Source organism: Giraffa tippelskirchi, chromosome 13 (genome assembly GCF_054371585.1).
Source record: "Giraffa tippelskirchi isolate mGirTip1 chromosome 13, T2T-mGirTip1v1.2.pri, whole genome shotgun sequence".
Lineage (NCBI taxonomy): Eukaryota > Metazoa > Chordata > Mammalia > Artiodactyla > Giraffidae > Giraffa > Giraffa tippelskirchi.
In genome coordinates this window covers 86,413,516-86,435,525 of record NC_137287.1, presented here as the reverse complement: position 1 = coordinate 86,435,525, position 22,010 = coordinate 86,413,516, and the positions used below count along the sequence as shown (strand labels likewise).

The 22,010-nt window shown below is 41.0% G+C and overlaps 1 protein-coding gene across 4 annotated transcripts in view; it reads left to right on the top strand.

The window, feature by feature from the left end:
• Nucleotides 1-17,140, top strand: part of NET1 (neuroepithelial cell transforming 1) — a 35,400-nt gene extending 18,260 nt beyond the window's left edge. The window contains exons 1-10 of one of the 4 annotated variants that reach the window (XM_081560549.1): nucleotides 5,458-5,668; nucleotides 10,499-10,606; nucleotides 11,007-11,174; nucleotides 11,547-11,609; nucleotides 11,928-12,024; nucleotides 12,367-12,443; nucleotides 12,930-13,187; nucleotides 13,615-13,785; nucleotides 14,753-14,890; nucleotides 15,299-17,140. In XM_081560549.1, coding sequence (XP_081416675.1) covers nucleotides 5,576-5,668; nucleotides 10,499-10,606; nucleotides 11,007-11,174; nucleotides 11,547-11,609; nucleotides 11,928-12,024; nucleotides 12,367-12,443; nucleotides 12,930-13,187; nucleotides 13,615-13,785; nucleotides 14,753-14,890; nucleotides 15,299-15,529 — 1,404 coding nt within the window. In that variant the 5' untranslated portion in view covers nucleotides 5,458-5,575 and the 3' untranslated portion in view covers nucleotides 15,530-17,140. Of the gene's footprint in view, nucleotides 1-5,457; nucleotides 5,669-10,498; nucleotides 10,607-11,006; nucleotides 11,175-11,546; nucleotides 11,610-11,927; nucleotides 12,025-12,366; nucleotides 12,444-12,929; nucleotides 13,188-13,614; nucleotides 13,786-14,752; nucleotides 14,940-15,298 lie in introns of those variants that run through there. The other 3 variants (XM_081560547.1, XM_081560548.1, XM_081560546.1) reach the window with 3 other exon arrangements.
• Nucleotides 17,141-22,010: the final 4,870 nt, after the last annotated feature.

Sequence of the window (22,010 nt, the reverse complement as noted above, 5' to 3'; positions counted from 1 at the left end):
AGAGGGCTCACGGGGGAGCTTTTACCCACCAGCTTCTGTGCTCCATAGTCAGTGGGTGTCCCAAGGGATGTTAATCCCTCACACTTGCAGGCAACCACATGTAAATGCCTCTCTCCACCTCTGAGAAGGCCAGGGTGAGAACACAATGCAGCTGGGGCCAGGGGCTGTCTGAGGCCGAGCCATCAGCCATCGCTGCAGTAGCAGCTGGAGTGAGATGTGGGGTGAGAACACAGGACTGGCTCAGAGCAGTGCAGTTGGTCTTTGGGTTTGGGCCTTAGCTGAGTTTCAGGGGAAAAATTTGGGAAATCCCACTCAACATTATGGTATTAATACATAAGCACAGGCCATCTTACATGATGCAAGAAATGTTATCCTGTACACTTGAGATAAAAAGTCATCACTAACAGCAGCACTATCTGATTCTGTTTGCTGCTTGGGTTATCATTGCAAAGAGAACTGTGGTTTTAATAATACCAAGCTTCTTAGCCTGTCAGCTATTCTGGTTATAGTGTTTCTCATAGTATTAACTGATCTGAGTTGATCTTTTCCCAAAATAAATTCTTAGTAAAGCTTGGACATTCTACTCAAATTTTAATCCAAATGTTTTAAAAATTCAGATCCACATATAGTTTCTTTGCTGACTTCTTTCATACGCATCTCGCCCAAATGTGAATGCCTTTTTTGGTGGTGTTTTTAACTCATTACTAGATATTGTGGAACTCTCATTCCTCAGAAGTCCCACTTTGTTAATATTTCAATCAGTGTTTCCTTTTTTAGTAAGATTTGAAATTCTATTTTTAACTCAAGTATTTTTACTGAAGTACAGTAGCTTTTGTAATCTTGAACTCGAGTTTTAAAGTTGAACATAGTTTTTTGTATTTATAAAAATTCCTTAAAATATATCTTGTGAACTTTGCAATCTCTTTATATACTTGTATAGTTTTAAAATATGTTTAATTTAGCAATATGAAACATGAACGCTATGCAAGGGCTAAAGATAAAAATTTTACTGTCCTCAATATGAGATCCTTACAAAGTTGAAGAAAAGCAGGTTGGCAGTTGCATTTCACACTATCCCTTGTAGAGGGCAGCAGAGAGCTTAGATTTTGTTTTCTTCTTTACCTTTAAGAAGGGTTTCCTAGCCTAATTTCCAATTGCTTGTTATTGTTCCAGACAAAAGTAAATAAGAACAAATAGTATTTAGAGCCAAAAAAAGTAATGATTATTCTTCAGCTCTAATTTATTTCTAAATTCCAGAATTCTTATTTCACATTAAAAGGAGAAAAAAGGTAAATAGGCTAATGGTCCTTTGTCTATAGAGAAGGAAAACATCTTTCTCTTCACAGTATTCAAATTTTAGGAAAGCAAGCATTGAAGGCACCATGCAAACAGATGAACAGAGGCTATCATTACACTTGGTTTTTGGAAAACAGTAATTTTACCAAAAACTTGATTTTTTTTTTAACAAAGCCTGCATTACTATTTTTAGATAATGCAATTTTGTTTTTATGTTTATAAATTCTAGATTTTATACACAAAGACAAGACACTTAACCAATTTGTGTTCCAATTATGCCAATTGTTGAAAGTCAAATTGCTGTTAATGACATCATTAAAGTAAACTGTTGATTGAAATAGGATTTTTTTCTAAAACTTAAGCAGCTGGAACTTTATCTTTTTATTTACCTGCCTATAATACAAATAATCTTTCTACTATGGTTTATATGGTTTGCTTCCCTGTAAACTGTTGGCAGTTATTTAGCAAAACTAGCCTGGGACTAAGAGATTGGGTTTTAAACTCAGCTGTGCTCCTAACTCGGAGAAGGCAATGGCACCCCACTCCAGTACTCTTGCCTGGAAAATCCCATGGACGGAGGAGCCTGGTAGGCTGCAGTCCATGGGGTCGCGAGGAGTCGGACACAACTGAGCGACTTCACTTTCCCTTTTCACTTTCATGCATTGGAGAAGGAAATGGCAACCCACTCCAGTGTTCTTGCCTGGAGAATCCCAGGGACAGGGGAGCCTGGTGGGCTGCCATCTATGGGGTTGCACAGAGTCGGACACGACTGAAGCGACTTAGCAGCAGCAGTGCTCCTAACTCACAAGATGACAACTAGCCATGCCTGAGCACTGAGCTGAAGGTGCAAGACTGTCTCATGGGGAAGGAACACTGCAGCAGCAGTTGAGCAGACCAGATTCAAATCTATCTAGCCACTGATGACCCCTGAAACTTGGGACAGGTTTCTCAAACCTTCTGAGGCCTGATTTCCTCCATCTGTAAGATGAAGGTAATAATACGTACTTCATAAAGTCAGGTGAATAAGATAACATGCATAAAGCTCCCAGCACAGAATAAAGACTCACATTTCCCTTTTCTTTTCCTCACTGTCCATTTTCCTCTGAAGTTTTCTTAGGAGAGTGAGTTAGCAGTCACAAGGGACCTTTTTCAGCCATTGGATTTTAATAGAGCATTGTTAGAGTCAAGAGTCCCTCAGATTCATCACTCAGAGTGCTCACTGAACTGAATCCCGGGTCTCTGTGGCTTTTATAGATGCTCTCTACAGTTGTCTAAATTAGATTTAGACCACAAACCTGGACATCCAAACTGAAGCTAAGATTTTAGGTTTGGTGAGCTGGGATTTTTTTCCACTGGGACTATCACTATACCTCCTTGGCTTTCGTGGCTATTTCTACCTTTATCCCTTACATCCTTACTGAAGGAGAGAAGTGAGAGATAATCGTTTCCTCCAATTACCTTGGCCTTACCTCTGTCAGAACTGTATAGAAAAACAGAGCCTTGAGAAAGATGTCAGGTTAGAGACCATAAGAACACCCTAGCAGCCTCTTTCCTCACTTCCTCTCTGCATAAGTCCTTTATTCACTATGAAACTAAGTAGCCACAAGGTATTGGCCTTCCTTGCAACTATTTTTTAATGGATGAAACTAATTGAACCAGATTATTGGACCCTGTGAGCTCTGAGGGCTTAAGCAAATCAGTGTTCTCACCTGTAAAATGAGGGGACAAGATTCCAGGATCTCTAAGGTGCTTCCACTTTAATGCTGTGTAGCAGAGAACTGTCTACTACAAGCAGCCCCTCTTAAGGCCCCGTGCGTCACACATGTTGCCCAGGTGTGACTTGGTAATAAAGATTAGTTGATGAAATATAGCCAATTGCCATTACTCTTGCCAAGTCTCAAAGCAGACAGATTATTAACACCATCCTAAATGCAAAACACATTGGTGTTTATGGAAGGACAGCATTCTTCCTCCCTGCAAGAAGTAACACTGTTCTGCAAACCTTAGTAAATTGTTTTTTATAGATTATTTGTCATTATAGTCTATGCCTGCCGTTGTTCTGCTTGATTCACTCTTCAACCTTTGTGGTTTCTCTTCTGTCTTTATTCTGCTGAACTAGCACACTTGAGGTCTTCATTAGACCTATAATCAGTAAATCCATGAATCTTTTCTTACCCTTGGTAACCTTTTTGCCATAATTAACACCTTTTCTTCCCTTGGCATCTTGTTTTGTTTCCTTCCTTTTGACTGTTCCTTTTGCAAAATTCTTTTTCCCTTGGCATTTCTCCAAAGTTAGATCCTTGGGCCTCTTTTCTTTTTGTCCAGCTTTTCTCCCCCAGGCATCTCATTCACTCCCAGAGTTTCAACTCTGATCCCTGTGTCTCTGACTCCGCAGTCTAAATCCACTCTCTGACCTCTTCATGAGTCTTTGTCCAACATTTTCAAGTACTAACTCAGTAGTTTTATTTGCATGTTTTTCCACCACCTCAGACTCAGTATATCTAAAATGAAACTCAGAATGTCCTTTCAAAGCTGATTCTTCTTTATTTGCATTAACAGTTACCCTCCTAACTTTACAGTCATCGGAATCTCTAACTTCTTGCACGAGTCTCGTATCTGTCCTTTGCTTTTCCCACTGGCCTTAGGCAAAGTTCTTGATACCTGGCTATGATTTTTGCGTTACATTTCCAGCCATCTTTTAAACCATCATAAACACCACCTTACAACACACCTCTTATTATCTCTCTCACCTGCTCAGTAAAACCCTGTGCTCATCTGTCTCTATCGACAGCCTGTGACCTCATGCTGTGAGTTTGCTCCCTGTGCTCCTTTGGGAAGGTCTTGCACTTTTCCCTTGCTCAGATCTAAGAAAAACATAACATGACCTTCCAGGCCCTGAAACAACGTCTTACAGCCCCTCCCCCAATGTCTTTCCCACCCTCCTCTCAGCTGGGAAGACTCTGGAAGTGGTCTCTTCTCCTGAATGCCTCACTAGCCGTACGACTTATTTGGGACTTGTCAGAAGCTGTCTTGCATCACTTATCTCTTTGTGTGGCCTTGCTTTACACAATGATCTGTTAGCACTTCAGGAGTGGATGTGGAACCTATTGTTTTCTATCACCTGCATCATCTAGAATAGTGCCTTTACAGAGATGCCTCAGATTTCTCTGATCCTAATAAATTGAAGGCAGGAGGAACAGGGGATGACAGAGGATGAGATGGCTGGATGGTATCACCGACTCAATGGACATGAGTTTGAGCAAGCTCCAGGAGGAGCTGGTGATGGACAGGGAAGCTGGTGTGCTGCAGTCCCTGGCTTCACAAAGAGTCAGACACGACTGAGCTACTGAACTGAATAAATCCTAAGAACTGTTTTCACAAATTACCAGCATCCTGTCATTCATAGTGCACGTGTGCTTAGTCGCTCAGTCATGTCCAACTCTTGCGACCCTATGGACCGTAGCCCTCTAGGCTCTTCTGTCCATGGGATTCTCCAGGCATAGGGTTGCCATGCCCTTCTCCAGGGGATCTTCCCAACTGAGGGATCAAACCCATGTCTCTTGAGTCTCCTGCATTGGCAGGCTCATAGTAGCATATAAGTAAGAGAAAATTCTACTTTTCAAAGTGGAATACAGTACTTACTGTCTAAAAAGAAAACCTGCTCAGTTGCAGGCTTGCCAAACCAACAGAAGTAGCATTGCTTCATAGAGGCAAGGTTTTGGACTAGAAATTGCACTTATGTAAAGTAAAAGCAAGGTCCCTGGACAATTATGCTTGTCTTTAGTATCTACATTATTTAATTCTGAATTACAGCTTTCTTAAAAGTTGTCAAGTAGTCCATAATTTATTTTTTAGGTAACAGGGTTTTATAGAAAAAGTATCCGTGTCTGCAGCTAAGTACTAGAAAAGGTAACCTGGATAAGCAGTTCGTTTGTCTCAGGGAATGCTCTTTAAATCAGGAAGAGCCTTACATTAACCAGTTTCCTTTTCCCCTCTGGCCTCACTGTAGAAATTCCAAAACCCCTGATAGAGAGCTTTCTCTGGCAGGGAAAGCCGAGAGGCCTAGGTGCGCCCGGCTGTCAGTTAGGGAGGTCATGTGTCCCCGGGGCCCCGCCCACCGAGCCCGCCCTGCCCCCAGAGCCTGGAGGCTGCGAGCCTGGCGGGCGCCCGCAGAAGCTTCAGCCGCGCCGAGACTGGCTGATGGCTGCGCGGGCCGGCTAGCGCCCCGCCAGGAGGAGCGGGGGGATTCGGGCTGGGGGCGCGGGAGCATTTGGGAAGCATGGTGGCGCACGATGAGGTCGGAGGTCTCCTGCCCATTAAAAGGACCATACGAGTCCTCGACGTGAACAACCAGTCCTTCCGAGAGCAGGAGGTAAGACTGGAGGAGAACAGCCCGGGGAAGGTTTCTAACGCCACGAAACTTACCCTCTTGAACAGCGTGTTAACAGTATGAAGTTAAACTGAACTTTTGCTCTTAGCATTAAAGTGGCCTTGATTCACATGCAGGTTTGAAGTGTTTATGCATAGCGTTACTTAAGTGTACACAAAATTTTATACAAAAGAAAAAGATGTTAAATGTATATACTTCGGTTTGGTTGAATTGGTCACATTTCTGATGTTTAATAAATAGGTTTTTTGTTTGGTTAGGTTTTGTTTTTGGGGTTTTTTTTGTGTGTGTGTCTTGCATTTATTTCTGTTACCTAGTCAGTCTTAGGAACTGGGTTGTGGAGTAAGCAGAAAGTAGGAATCCCTTACTTACAAGTTAATGCCAGTGAACAAAATGCCAGCGTTCATTTTTAATTTTCTTTCCACATCTAATAAGTTCTTTGTGTGTGGCTTTGTCCTTCAGAAAGAAAAATATGTTAAATTATTTAAGCCAGTGAATCATTGTTTAGGTACTTCTGCCGTCCTTGCTTTAATTACCTAATGTTATTGTACTTTTTTAAGATCTTTATGAACATTTATCAAAATAAGTGACTTTTATGCCGCTTATTTAATTTTAATAGTTAATGCTATGTGCTCATTCTATATATATAGCACATGGCAATAGATATACTCTATGGTATGTATTTTATCATTGCTGATGGAATAGAAATATCATTCCTGTATTCAGTTAACTATATGCCACTGCTTTGAGGTGAGGTACATGGTTTTGTGGCCATGTACGAATATGAAAACTTATGTAATTATACATTTTAAATATGCGCAGTGTATTGTGTGTCTCAGCAAAACTGTGTGTCTTACACACACACACACACACACCTTTGGTAGTTAAAATAGCTGCCATCTTTAAAAGACATGATTTGGCTTTGGTTTTCATTTTTCTGTTTGGTTTTGGCTTTTGTGTTTCAGTTTTCACAAAAGTGGTCATCAGTGTAAATACTAAAGCGGAACTAGTCTTGTTTGGTATCAGACACCGACCGTGTTTACAGCATACCTTTATTCCAAAGATTAAAAACACCAAGAATGTCATCAGGCTTTTAGCAGCACAGCCTTAAATAAATAACTATATTTGACTATTTATTACTAAGAATAAAGGGAAGAAATCCTATGTGATCATAACTCATTTTTATCTTTTTATAAATAACTTTTTCTTTTCATTCTTCTTAAAGCTTTTGCCAAATAGAGGAGAAAATTATTTATCCAGTAACCCGAATGAGTAAACCCAGACACATACTTGGTTTTTTGTGTCTTGATTTGGTTGACTTTAGAAAAGACGACCCCCCCAAAAAAAAATATATCCTCTATGTGACATCCTGAGGAGAAAAAAACCTTTTTACAAAAAAACGGGGTTCGCCTCAGAACTTTTCCATGTTGTTGCTTTTATGCGCAAGGTACATCCCAGTAAAAGACTTTAAATTGTTTTTAAGAATTTTCTGTGTGTAGCTATCCAGAAAATATTTTAAGGCATAAAATCTGAGTACAAATGAGTTAGTGAAATAGATTGATTAAATACTAGGTCTCAAGTCAGATTCCCTATAACAATACATGTGATTGCCTGGCTAACCTAGATAGTCTGGTTAAAAGCTAACCTAAATAAACAACATAAATTTATATTAGAGTGTGTTGGGTTTTTTCCCTCTAAGTGAACTTTAGCCCTAGTGAAAGGTTGCCGACAGTAGAAAGTTCCTTGAACTTGTGAAACTTGTTCGTGTTCTTTATTGTTCCCCTGGGTTTTCAGATCATCTTTGCAGGAGAGTGTACAGTTTCACTATCTGTACACATTCTTTAAGCTTCTTATATTTACCATACTGTTGCTAACAACACTTCAAAACAAAAATAACACGACAATAAAACCAGGAAGAAAGCCTTATTTGGGTACTGGTAAGACAGGTAGACTCCTACCCTCTGTTCTTCACCTGCAGAGGGACAGACATGGGTGGATTCCCAGTACTCCCCACAAGAAACAAGGATAGGTTAGATGGCTCATCTCAACCTCTGAAGAAACAATGCTCTTGGTTGTAGCTCACACGGACCAAATTCCTAACCCATAACAATTTGTTGTCCCTACCTTATAGGTGACCTGGTCTATAACACTTTTCCACAACAGTTGTCTCTGATTTTTTTCAAATGTATTTATCCTGAGTTTAGTGAGCCATATTCAGTATTATATCTTTGCCTTTCAATCATACTTTTTGAATTAGTTATTCATTAAAATTCTCTGAACTTTTGTAATAAATATATATGCTAAAAGTTTGTGTTGCATCTTACAAGCATTCTTCACATGTGAACGTTTAGTAAGGCATGAAAATTACTTTCAGATCCCAAAAGCCAGTGTGGAAAGTATGAAGATGTCCTCTCACCCCAGGCCCTCCTCCATGTACTCCTGACTCAGCACTACTTTGGTACAGACTTAGGAGTATCTTGCTCTGTGACAGAGCTAGCCGGGCGCCTCCTCCCAGATGTTTTAGATTAGATACACTCTTGAGACTAGCATCTCCTTTGTGAAGCAGTGAGATTATGGGTGGGCTTCTCAAGGGCTGGGAACATATTTAACACCATACATATACTGCCTGGCATAATACCCCACCACCCTCAGAAAGAGAATCCACATTTCAGTTTTAGTTTCAGATGCTTTAGATATCTTTACATTTAATTATCTAAATTAAATTCGGTAGTTTTCATTTTAAATATCGCAGTTTTACATTATCAGGAAATTAGTAGTTGTACTGACTGATCCAAAGATAAGAACTTTTTATTTTATGTATTAAAATAGATATCAGAAATTCCTTTCCTTCCAGCTAAACTTAACTTTTCCTTTCAAATTCATTGGGAAGAGCACCTTTCCAAAGACTTTTCAATTCAAATTAAATATTTTATGATTTACCAGGAAGTCAGATTGGTTATGCTCTAAACAAGGATGAAGAATTAACCTCTCCTTCCAGTCAGTGGAGCAGATCTTTCTGACAACTGCTCTGTTTCTCCTTGGCACTGGCATATCTTACTTTGTGAGGTAATTCTATCTCCGTTCACACAGAAGCGTCTTTGTCCTGCCTTTACTAAATAGAAAGGAATGCCTTCTGCCTGCCTTCTGCCCGCGCATGTGTCCCTTCAGTCTTGCACAGATGGGTCTGGTAAAGGGATTCACACATGTCCTCAGCCACACAGTGCGTCATTTTAGTAGATATCTCAGGAGGTTTCTTTTTCAGTTCACTTAGCATTCACACACTTGTGGCTTTATAGTCACGGTTTTACTTCGGAGTCAGTTATCTGGGGTGGGGGTGGTGGCTGGCCTGCTGCACTACCTCTTCAGGACTGACCCAGGGGCCTGGACTGTGTGGTCTGTCTGCAGAGCCTCCTGGCCACAGTTGGCTGTGTCCACACCTTCAGAGCCTCAATAAGAATCATTGCTTGTTTGGATATTCCATCATTTAAGTTCTTTCCAGAGGATTTTAACCCTTTCTGCCACTTTACTCTCAAATCAAAGACTTCTTAGAAAAAAATTTCATCTGTCATTTTTAAGTAGTAAGTTTTGTATAATTTTTCATCATGTACTCTTCTGTAGCCTCATTAAAATTTTGTCAAGTATTCCACAATTGCCAAAGGCACCAAAATTTACAAATAATTACGTGCCATAGACATTATAAAGGGTAGGACTGTTTTATGAGCTAACCTTCATTACCTAGGCAGCTGTGTGAGTCACCTGATGGAGTACCTCCACTCTCCTAGCTGCAAAGTTAAAGAAATGCAGTTTGTAAGGTTTTGAAATCTTTGGTAAATGATGTGTTTGCTATACTATTATTGTTTTAAAAGCAATATATGTAAAATAATTACACCTTCTCAATCTGTATATATTTTTCCTTGATAATTAAATGTATGAGAGGATCTAATTATTTATAAATACCAGCATTTGCATAGTAAGTGGAAATATTCCTGAGAAAGGATGTCAGTAATAGCTAAAACTCAATGTGTTCCAAGAACTATTCTAAACCCTTCAAACATCTTATTTAATCTTCATATCACCTTTATAAGAGAAGTTCTCATGTTAACCCCATTTTACAGAGGAGAACACTGGGACCCAGGATGTTTCCTGTCAAGTGTCAGTACCAGGATTTGGGCCCAGTCGGTCTGAGTCCAGAGGCTCAACGTCCTCTTAACCACTGTTCTACCTGTGCTTGAACACCTCCCACCACAGGGACCTGGCTGCCTTGGAGCTGACTCATCCCAATGTCAGATGCCTTCATTTAAAGGCTGTTCTTTAAGTGAAATATTTAAGAGTGAAATGATAGAAGGTCTGGCATTTGCTGTAAAATATTTCAGTATGGGCACAGATGAAACCAGTTGTTAGACCAAGATCCATTATGCAATTCTCCCCTTTTGTGTATGTTTGAAATTTTTCATAATAAGAATGTGTTTTTTACTCTCTATATTAAACTAAAAGTTTCTGTAGAATTTTAGAATCTACTTCTTTTGTTTTAATTTTGGATTTTTTTTTGTTTGTTTAATGATAGTATGTTATGTTCTCAGAGTGATGTTCAGATATTTGACCTTTCTTGTACCATTTATTTTTTAGTTTTCTATTACTCATTAGTGTTCTTCATATTTTAGCAATGAGAAACAACATTCACTTTCAGAGTTCCATGTTTCTTGTATATACTGTACAAATATCTGACTTTGGAGAGGTCTTAACGTTTTGTCCAAACTTGCTTGAAATCATTATACCTAAACACATGTTTAGTATAACTTGTTTTTGTTTTCACAGGAGCCAAGCAATAAAAGAGTGCGACCTCTAGCTCGGGTCACATCCTTGGCAAATCTAATCTCTCCTGTAAGAAATGGAGCCGTCAGGCGCTTTGGTCAAACAATACAGGTAGGAGCAAGTATGCGGTGAGGCGACTTTTGATAGAAGCCTAAAATTTGCATTTTTTTTGAGCTGTACAGACAGGTTTGTACTGTTATACTTAGATATAATTTTCCTCTTTTGGAATATGCTGTTAAGGAATATTGTCAAAACAATATTTATATAACCTCATTATATTAGTTTACATCTTAGAGCAAAGCAAGAACTTGGATAGTTTTTATTCCCAGAAAGTAATTTTGACTGACAAATATTTTACAATACTCTCAGATTGAAGCTGGCATAAATGACTGTTTTATGCATAAAGAAATTGTCAGAACCTTTTAATTTGTCCTTTATTTTTTTTTGAGGAAAAAATAGTTTCTGTATCCTCCAAAGCTTTTTCTTACTCACTTTTTTCTTTTCTTTTAAGTCATTTACCCTTCGTGGTGACAGCAGATCCCCAGCTTCAGCCCAAAAGTTTTCCAGCAGGTCGACAGTCCCAGTGCCTGCCAAGAGGAGAAGCAGCGCCCTGTGGTCGGAGACGTTAGACGGCAGCATGAAGCAGTCTCTAACCTCCAGGGAGATCAGACGTCAAGAGGTGTGCGCCCCACAGCAAGACTGTGCACTAGCATAAACTGAAACATAGGCTCTGATTCTTAACCATGTGTTTTGCTGGAAGAATAGCAAACTTAACACCTCCGGCAAGATAGACTTGCATTTTTGCATTTGAGTGGCTGTTTTCAGCACTTGCAGAGGGTGGTGGTCATTTGGTTTAACACCCTGATGGGGAAGAATATGAAACGTATGGTATCCTCTTATTAGAGGTTCCATTCTGAATTATAGTGTTCAGACTGAGTCACTTTGAAAAGCACTGTTCAAACATCAGTTAAATAATGGTAACTATCCATTGTATGTAATTTTCCTTTCTGAAAGGAAGGAGTGACCTGTGATGTTTACTGGATTTTTTTAGGCAATCTATGAAATGTCCCGAGGGGAACAGGATTTAATTGAGGACCTCAAACTTGCAAGAAAGGTCAGTAAAGAACTTTCTCTCCTGTGCCATAGGTTTTAAGAATTATATTCCACAAATTCTAAAGGGTGTTACCTTTACAAGTTGAAAAGTAGAGAATATCTACTGGTGAATACTAATTTTAGATGAGGTTTATTAGAAGCATTTCTTCAAATATGAATATCAGGAAGTTTTTCAAGATTAACGTGTACTTTAATTTCTGTTATGTATAAAATAATATCCATGCTGCTTTTTACATAGTCAGGCTTGATTCACATGTGGAACCTCTCTTCGTGTTTCATTTGCTTGATCTGTGTGTGACGCACTTCTCCCCTCCAACAGGCCTACCACGACCCCATGTTAAAGCTGTCTATTATGTCAGAAGAGGAGCTCACACATATATTTGGTGATTTGGATGCTTACATACCTCTGCATGAAGGTAAGGTGTGCTCCCTAATTTTCGTAAGATTCTGAACAGCAACAACAAGTAATTTTAAATCTAAACTTCTAATTTAGTTCAGGATGTTTTTGAAATTTTTATTGACATAGAGTTGATTTACAAAATTAGTTTTAGGTGTACAACATAGTGATTAACATTTTTAAATATTGTACTCCATTTAAAGTTACGGCTACATTCCCTGTGCTGTGCAGTATGTCTTTGTAGCTTATGTATATCATATACAGTAGTTTGCACCTCTTAACCCCCTACCACTGTCTTGCTCCTCCCTGAATTATTTTTAAATAAACTTGTTCTTGGGATTTCTGCTTTCTTACCCTTCAGATTTGTTGTTGAGAATAGGAAAAGCCACCAATCCTGGCGGGACAGTGGAGCACATTGGCCACATTCTCGTGAACTGGGTATGTAGCAGGTTTATGCAGACAGGGCAGGCTTGTCACTTGTGATCAGGATCACACTGATTTGATCCAGTTAGTGGATTCTAAAATCAGATAAATGGGGCACTAAAACTGAACAAACGTACATAGAAGTTACAGTCACTGTTTAAGAAAAACATATCATGAATGACACTGTTTCATTTGTTTTAAGAGTATGTTCCTCCTTGGACAGAATTCCCACGTTACATGCTGTTAATTACCTGTCTTACTCTCTCAGTTAACATCTGAGTGCCTGCCGATGCCAGGCCCTGTTCTAGGAGGGATGGCTGGGGTTCGGTGATGAAAGACAGCCTTTGCATGTACAGTCAAGTGAGAGAACAGTCACCCATTATCACCTGCAGGAGAATCTTCACAGCTTGTTAAAACTTTCACGAATAGCTCTAAGTTTCATGTCTTATGCTTGCAGTCTCACTAATGGACTATACTTTGATTGCTCTTACTGCTCTTTAGTTGCCGGGCTTGAATGCCTACAAAGGCTACTGCAGTAACCAGCTGGCAGCCAAGGCTCTTCTGGATCAGAAGAAACAGGACCCAAGAGTTCAGGACTTCCTCCAGCGGTGTCTGGAGTCTCCCTTCAGCCGAAAACTGGATCTCTGGAGCTTCCTGGATATTCCTCGAAGCCGCCTTGTCAAATACCCTTTACTGTTGAAGGAGATTCTTAGACATACTCCCAAAGACCACCCGGATGTTCAGCTCCTTGAGGAGGCTGTAAGTAGCCCAAAAAGTGGTTCCTGTGCTTTGCCAGTTTGCATGTTACCTTGCCTGAGAAAGATACACAGCGATCCCCTCACAGCTTCTGCATTCTGAATGAGTACATGAACTTTCAGTTCTCGTGTGTTAGCGCACTGTGCATTAGTAAAGAGGTGTAACAGATGTTTGATTTATGTTTTAGATGGAAGGCTGGGTTCTAATCTGACCTCTTCCATTAGCTAGCTGTGTGACTTAAGGCAAATCACCAGTGTGGCTGACACTGTAAAATGAAGGAACTGACTGAATTATCTGATTCGTGGGGTCCCTTCAAGCTGTAAAATTTTATTGTTTTAATGCAACAATTTAGTCCTGTAGGAAAACAGGAATAAATTAATATGCTGAAAATGCACCATTGATTTTTTTATATATATATATAATTTTTTAGATACTGATAATACAAGGAGTTCTCTCTGATATCAACATAAAGAAAGGTGAATCAGAATGCCAGTATTACATTGACAAGTTGGAGTATCTGGACGAAAAGCAGAAGGACCCTAGAATTGAAGCAAGCAAAGTGTTGCTCTGCCATGGGGAACTGAAAAATAAAAATGGACACGTAAGTGCATTTAATACTAATATGAAGTGAGCAGATACTGCCCTCTTCCCATTGTTTAGTTTTTTCCACATGAATTATGAAGCAGCTTTATAAAATAAACTCATCACATACTGAAAGTAACTGGATTTTATGTTATCAGCTTTGATAAAGCAAATAGTTGGCTTTTGTCATTACAGAGTGACTTAAATGGCTTGGGGAGATTCAGTAATAATTTATTTTTTAGTTTTGAAGTATAAGTCAACTTGTTTGTCTAGGAGTTCCTTTCTAAATAAATGACTAGTTTTATGATGTTTAATAAAAAAGCATATTCTTCAGAATAATTTTTTATAGTAGTGGAAGTTTTTAGCACTGTGAAACAAACTTTTACAGCAGATAGAATGAGAACAGAATTCTTTTTTCAATCTTAGTTACAAAGGCACCTGCTGGAACTAAGTATACGCATGGAATGGTTTTTTTATTTCATCATGTGCTTTTCAGAAGCCCAATTCATAAGTTGAGGTTCTTTTTGGAAAGAGTTAATCTTCCATCTCTGATTTCTCTTATAAGCCCTTATTGTTCTATAAAAGCTTAGGTTTGTCTCTGTTTAGACAAAACAGAACCACTAACATTTTTACCAGCTTACATTTTTAAGTTCTCGCCCTGTTAGAAGAATGTAGTGTACAGTCCTGGCATTTCCAGTCACGTCGCCACCGACAGGTCTTTGTGGTGCATGGCGTTTGCTCAGCTGCTGCTGATCTAATGTTACACATGGATAGAAAAGTTGTATATAGTCTATAGTGAGAAAAGCTCTCCAAGGAGAACGTGCATTGCTTTTAAAGCAGCAACTTTATGAAGTCATTTGTAAGGGGATCTTAGTAAATCAATTTGATAAAATTAAGATCCAGTCACATTTTTATAACAATGGATTTCACTCACTTAAATTCACAAAGTTCTACATTTAAGACGTATTTGTTTCTCACTTCTCCAGAAACTGTACATTTTCCTATTTCAAGACATCTTGGTGTTGACTCGGCCTGTTACTCGAAACGAGCGTCACTCCTACCAGGTTTACCGGCAGCCCATCCCCGTCCAGAAGCTCGTCTTGGAAGACCTGCAGGATGGAGACGTGAGGATGGGAGGGTCCTTCCGAGGGGCTTTTGGCAACTCAGATAAAGGTACCAGTCACACTGTACAAAATGATCATGGTTTACCAAATGATCATAAACTCAGAACCTAAATGATTTCAGCTTTAATAATTAAGAATCTGTCCCCACACAAAACACTAAACGTGAAATGGGTTCTGTCATCCCTACCTGGTCCACTCGCTGAGCTGTCCGGTGCCGTGGTGCTCTGACTCCATCTTGTGTACCTGATCCACATGGGCACTGCCTCATACATACATGATACATAGGGCACTGCCTCCTAGATGTGCCTGCTGTGGGGAGACCAGCACCCATACTCATGTAGTCTCACCACATCATCTAGGATAAGCTTTCTAAGTCTAATTTTCTTTTGTCAATGTTTATTTTTCTAGCTAAAAACATCTTCCGAGTTCGCTTCCAAGACACCTCTCTGGGCCAGTCCCACACTCTCCAAGCCAACGACGTGTTCCACAAGCAGCAGTGGTTCAGCTGCATCCGCACCGCCATTGCCCCTTTCCGGCAGGCCACCGGCCCCTCAGAGCTCCACGAGGAGTGCAAGGAAAACCCCACCACCACCAGCAACGCCAGGGCCCAGAGACGGGCGTCCACGGCCTCTAGCATGACTCAGGGCGAAGCTGATGGAGACGCCGCCGAGTGTGGCGCCCCAGTGCACACAGCAGACAACACGACGGGCGTGAAAGCACCCCGAGCCCAGGCCGGCCTCCGCAAAGCCAGGGACAAAGCCCAGATCGGTGGCAAGCGGAAGGAGACCCTGGTATAAAGGAAGCTCTGGGCAGCAGCTGGGAGAGACTTTATTTATGACCTTGTACAGTTTTTCTTTCTGTCCTGTGAGCACGGCAGCGTTATTCAGTACCTGTCTCATGTCTTCTGTGTGTTTGGTTGGTTTTGGTTGTTGTTCTTTTCTTTTTTTTAATGGCAGCTAAAGATATATATATATACAGATTACTGTTAAACTGCAGTGTTTTGTTTTTTTGGGTTTTTTTTCTTCTCAGATCATTTAGAACATGCAAACCTGGTATTTTTAATCAAATGAAATACTTAACGGGTATTCTCATTCTGCATTCATCATGACTTTTTAATACCGATTGTGATATTTACAGTGTTTGCCAAAACTTAAAATTTTGCAAATACCAGGATTTTACCAGTGTTTCTTTGATGAACTTTGCATGCAGAATTTGAAATTGTAACATTGGCATCTAAGGTCTACTTGGAATGTTTGTAATATTTCAAAATTTACATTGAAACATAAGTTCCTTGGAAAACAAACAAAACTTAATAGGTTTTCCATTTAGCCAACTGGAATGCTTTTTATTAGTTTGTTTTTCACTGCACATTCCTCATTTTTCATTGATTTAACCTGCCGATTATTTAATTTTTTTATTGTAATTTTTAGTATTTCCTTTTATTTTTTTACTTTATCCTTTTTCAAATTGGCATGTCTTTAAAGTATTTTTCTCCCTTGATTAAAAATGTGTGTGTGTGTATGTTTTTAAATCATATTAACTTTACCAAGTGAAATCAAGCCATACTGTTTTTGAGCCAATTAAGAAAATTGCGATTTTTACAGTGTCGTGTTTCAGAGTGGTGGACACACATAAAATGACTTGGTGTGTTCTGAACTACTGAAAGAAAACCATCTTAAGGATTTCATGGAAAGTTAATATTCTCTGAAAAGCAAGAGGAAGGCAATTGACTGGTAATAAGTATTTTTTTAAAAAAACAGAAGGAAAAAGAGTGTAGTTTTGTCTTAAAGTAAAAATGTCTGATTGTGTCAGACATTTCTGAGAAGAGATAGTAAAAGCTGAAGTCGAGAGTATGTAGTAAGTCGTAGAAGGCTTGGGGGATGTGAACTGTGTTTGCCTTGATTTACAGTACTTGCAAATAAGGGGTTTGAAAAGAAAAGGAAATGTGTTGAAAATTTGACCATGTTAGATCCATCCTGGCAGATTTATTCGTAAGAGGGGAAAAGAGACTGGTGAGTGTTTTACTCTGAAATGTTTCTGTTCAAATGCAATCATCATCTTGGATGGGGGAGCACTGAAAACCCATGTCGTGGAATTTGTTGTGGTGACTGTTCCAGTAAACGTGGACTGTTATGTGAACTGTATCTGGCCAGTGGAAATGAAAGCTGAAAAAGACTGTAAATAATTAATTCCAAATGATTTCTCTGTATAAATGAATTATACAATTAAAAAAAAAAGTCACACCCATAATTACCCTAAAGATTTCCTGACTGGTGGATGTTTGCTGGACCTCTGCCAGAACATGCTGCTACAGCCAAGGAGGTGATGACAAGCCTCACAGAGGTTTTAGAAGGTCACAAATACGCCTTCGAAATGCATCAAAAAGAGAAAGATTAGGTCAAGTTTTTTGAATCTTATTAAACCAATTAGAACACACTCTAATCAGAAACAGCAGTTGAAGACAGCTGAACACATGGCCACTTTATGGATACAGTAGTCAAGCTATTAACAAAGGACCTTCATTAATCTAATTTCAGATTTTAATTTAGGTAACTCAGGTTTCTAGCTCTGCAAATTCAAACCCAATAGTGTAGATTACACCAGTGGTTGTGATCGGAAATCAGCAAGATTTCTAATCATTCCTAGAGATGTAAGATACAGTTTCTTCCAGAGCTACCTTGATAAGCTTCCTAAGTTGTAGAAACAATGATAGTTCAGATGTTCTTAATCAAAAGATGTTTTATTGGAAACTATAGCTTTCTTGGGATCACTCTAGGGAAGAAATAAGACCCAGAAACTGAGTAATTGTGTAGAATGAACACCCTTCAGAAACTGCATCTCTATTTGAAAATCTCTGATTATTTATTCCAGTAGTTCTCAAGCCTGTTTGGGCATCAGAGTCATGAGCGGTACTTTGAAAAAAATAAAGGTAACTGGGCCTCACCCCCAGCTCCCCTCGCCCAGTTTCCACACCTGTTTCACTGAATCTGTGTGTCGGGGGTGGGGTACAGGGGTCATAATTTATATTTGTCAACACTCCCCCCAGTAATTCTGATACAGAGAATTCCATGAGTCAGCTCTTAGTCATCACTGATCCAGCTGGGAGCCATTACACAAATGATACGTAGGAAGTACTGACATATATCTACTTATCTTCTCATTTTGCCTTTAAACTCTTCACAGAGTCTGAGTTGAATATATACAAGCAGAATACTCAAAACACTGTGTTAGTCTGTTTTGAGCAAAGGGTGTCTTTCTGAACCTAGGGCTCGGTCTGGTTGTGTGCACACAGGTGGGAAGGGAGGCACGGGCGCCTGGGTGAATCGTCAGCCAATGGGGCACCAGTGTCACCAAGTTGCCTTTGAATCAGTTGAGACTGGCGTCTTCTTGGCTGATCCAGGTGACTGGTCACTCTTGTGCTGACTTAGCTCTCCTGTATGTTTAGTGCTTGAGCGACCGTGCACACCCAGCACAGTACTTGGTTTTCTGTACATATGCCTAACGCTAATGTGACTGAGTTCATTTTACAACCATCAACAGATACCTGGCCTGGACCGCCATTGTTCAGTCTTGGTGACCGAGATGCAGACCCGAGTGGGCATCTCTCCGGTTCTCTTGCTCATCAGAACTCCTCCCAGTCCCTCGAGGAAACACTGGTGAATGGGTGGTATTGTCTGTTAGGGTTACAACTCCTGGAGATGAAAGTAGCTGATAACATCCTGTAAACTTGAGCTTTTCTTAATCAGCATTAAAGAACACCTTAGAAAGAACCACATCCGTTTGTCCAGTGAAGCCAGTTCCCGTGAGAGGAGTATCCTAGCAAAGGAAATCTCCCTCAATCCTAGATCAGAGACCTTCCCAGATCAGAGGGGCTTGGGGTTTTGCCTGCATATGTGAGCAGTTCCAGAATGAACTACAAGTCTTCAGACTTACCAAGTACAGTTGTTTCCTCAGATCCAGTGTCCATAGTCCCATTTATCATGAGGCTTTGAGACAATGGAAGCGTTCACTAGGATAATGAGTGTTTAAACTCAGAGCCGCAAAGTGATTCCGTAAGAAGAAAACGCCACTTTTTAAACGCCCTTTGGAGTATCTCAGGAAACCCAACTCCTTTGAAAACTGATAAACATTTATTCTGCCCTTTCCTCCACAAACCATATCTCAGGGTAACTAAATAGCTAAGGAAGGGAATGTTTTCTTTGGAGCAGTGGCCCAGCTAATCAGTGAAGAAGGCATGATAGAATAGCACTGTTTTGTAAGCCCTCATGACCTGATGGATCTAGATGTCAAGCATTAATAAAGACCACCACACCTCCTGACAGGGCGCCTACCCACCGCCTAAGCAGTCTTGTCAAGAAAGTCAACCTGAGTTCGATCTGCAGGAAGTTGAGACAAATGAGTTTCTTCAGCATAGTAAAATTAATTCAAAGAGAAAGATGGAGGAATCCTAGACCTAAGAGACATATCAAACCATTGCGATGTATGTATGGTCTTACTTGGATCCTAAATTGAACAAATTGTTTTTTAAATAAGACAGTCCAAAATATCCAGAATTGACTGGGTAAAGTGCACAAGATATGGTTATGTTTTTATGTTTAACAGAAGTACTATGATTGCAGTCTCTGTAGGGAGACACACGGAAATCTTTATGGATAAAAATCACATGAGGTCTGAGATTTCCTTCAAAATTATAGGGCAAGAGCATAGTTGGGGATAAAAAGGAAACCACATAAGTTGAGAATTGCTGAAGCAAGAGGAGGCATCATGAGAATTCATTATACTCTCCATATCTTTTTGAAGAAATGTTTGAAATTTTTCATTAAAAATGCAAAAGTTAAAAAGAACTCAATGAAATTCCAGGATTGTATCCAAGTCCTTAATCTCTTAACCCCCTCTGAACCCCCAGGCTTCATTTTTCATAATAAAGGCAGAATGTTCATCAAATACAGATGGTCTCTCTGCCTTCTCACAGACACACAAACCTGCCTCAACAACTCGACATCCATGTCCTCTGTTACAGTTTGGCAACGGGATCAGAAAATTCTGGATTCTGGTTTAATCCACACAGCGTTTTCCTCTCTTTCTCTTTCTTCCCCTGTTTGCCTTTCCTCTCCCTCTCCATCAGTGGCTTCCTTCGCCTGCCCTCTTTCCCAGACACACAGACATGGGTTGCCCCTGGAGCTGAGCCAGTGAGAAAGCAGGTGTTTCCAGGTTTCCAGGTTCCCCAGGGAAGCTGCTCCACACAGCCTAACCCCGGATCTTCCAGCAAGGTGATTTAGTCACTAAGCCGTGTCCAACTCTCGTGACCCCATGGAATGTAGCCTGCCAGGCTTCTCTGTCCATGGGATTCTCCAGGCAAGAATACCGGAGTGGGTTGCCATTTCCTTCTCCAGGGGATCTTCCCAACCCAGGGATCAAACCCTGGTCTCCCGCATTGCAGGCAGATTCTTTACCAACTGAGCTACAAGGGAAGCTTCCAGCAAGGACCAGACAGTAAACTACCTCCCTGCCTCTTAAGAGGCTCATGTCCATACAAAAACTTGCACACGGGTGCTTTTTTACAGCGACTTTATTCATAATTGCCAAAACTTGAAAACAACCAAGGTGTCTGTCAGTAGGTGATGGATAAATGAACTACAGGGTATCCAGATGGGAATATTACATGCTAAAATAAGCAAGCTGTCAAGTCATGAAAAGACATGGAGGAAACAAAGGCTATATGCTATATGATTGCAACTATTTTGATGTTACAGAAAAGGCAAAACTATGCCAACGATAAAAAGGTCTGACTTTGAGGGTTTGTGGAGAGGGAGGACTGAACAGGTGGAGAACAGAGGGGTTTTAGGGCAGTGAAACTTCTCTGTATGATACTATATTGATGTATAATACACATGTCATTATATGTTTGGCCAAACCCATAGGACACACAACACCTACAGTGACCCCTGATGTCAACTGTGGACTCGGTGATGATTACATGTCCATATGGGGTCATCAGTTGTAACACAAGTACCAACCGGTGGAGATGATGTCAGGGAGGCCGTGGGTGTGAGGGAGGAGGAATATTGAAACGTCACACTTTCCACCTAGTTTAGCTGTGAACCTAAAGCTTCTCTTAGAAGTCTATCTTTTAAGAGAAAGAAAAAAAATTACCCAGACCCAGTGTGCTGTTAGGAGCACACATCCTTCAAGGAAGGTCTGCAGAGATCAGGAGTAACAGTGTGCATGCTCTACAAACATGGCCAGCAGGTGCCCAGCACAGTGACCCAGAGGCCAGGCCTCAGGCTTTCATCCTAGCCCCAACCCACCCAGGGCAGCCACTCCTGAAGGGTCAGCATCTAAGACAGGCATGCCTCCTGGGCCTGTCCCACAGTCTGGGTGGGAGGGGCCCCAAACTGCCTTCTGTCCACCCCTGTGGAGTCTGGGCTGGGGTGGACCAGCCCCTGGCAGAGACCTCTGCCTCTCTCCCGTCTTCTCTACACTCAAGGTTGGAGGACCACGGGGGGCTCCCACTCTGGCCCCTCCCTGGCAGGGCTCTATGATGGGATCAGGAAGCAGCAGGCCTTGCCCCCTGGTTGGAATAGCTCTCTCCCCTCTGGCTTCTCCAGCTACAGCTGTGACTGGAGAAGCTGGAAACTGCCCCAGGGCTGGAAAAGAGGCTGTTATCTGCCGGCACGTGGCTTTGCCAACACGAGCTCGTCTTCTCCCCGCCAGGCTCCATCTCCAGGTGTGATGCTTGGCCCTCAGCTCCTCACCCACCTGCCAGAGAAAGACGTGGAAGCTGTGATGACTGGGGGGGGGGGAGGGAGCAGATGGGCAGGAGGCACCCCCAAGGTTGAATCTGTAGGGTTGGGGGCGCCCTCACCCCCCCTTTCTTTCCACTCCACCATCGTGTTTTCAGGGCCCCGCTGAGCCCCAGGACAGGAGGGGGGCTGCCCAGAGTCTCTGCCCAGAGGAACGTGTGGCCTAAGACAGGAGGCCATGAAGCCCACATGGGACAAACCTCACAAACCACAGGGGTCAATGAATAGCCAGCGGTGACTTTTTCATAGCATCAGAGGTGTCTGCATCTCACAGGGAGCAGCACAGCTTTGGGGGCACGGCAGGCCCGGGTCAGGCG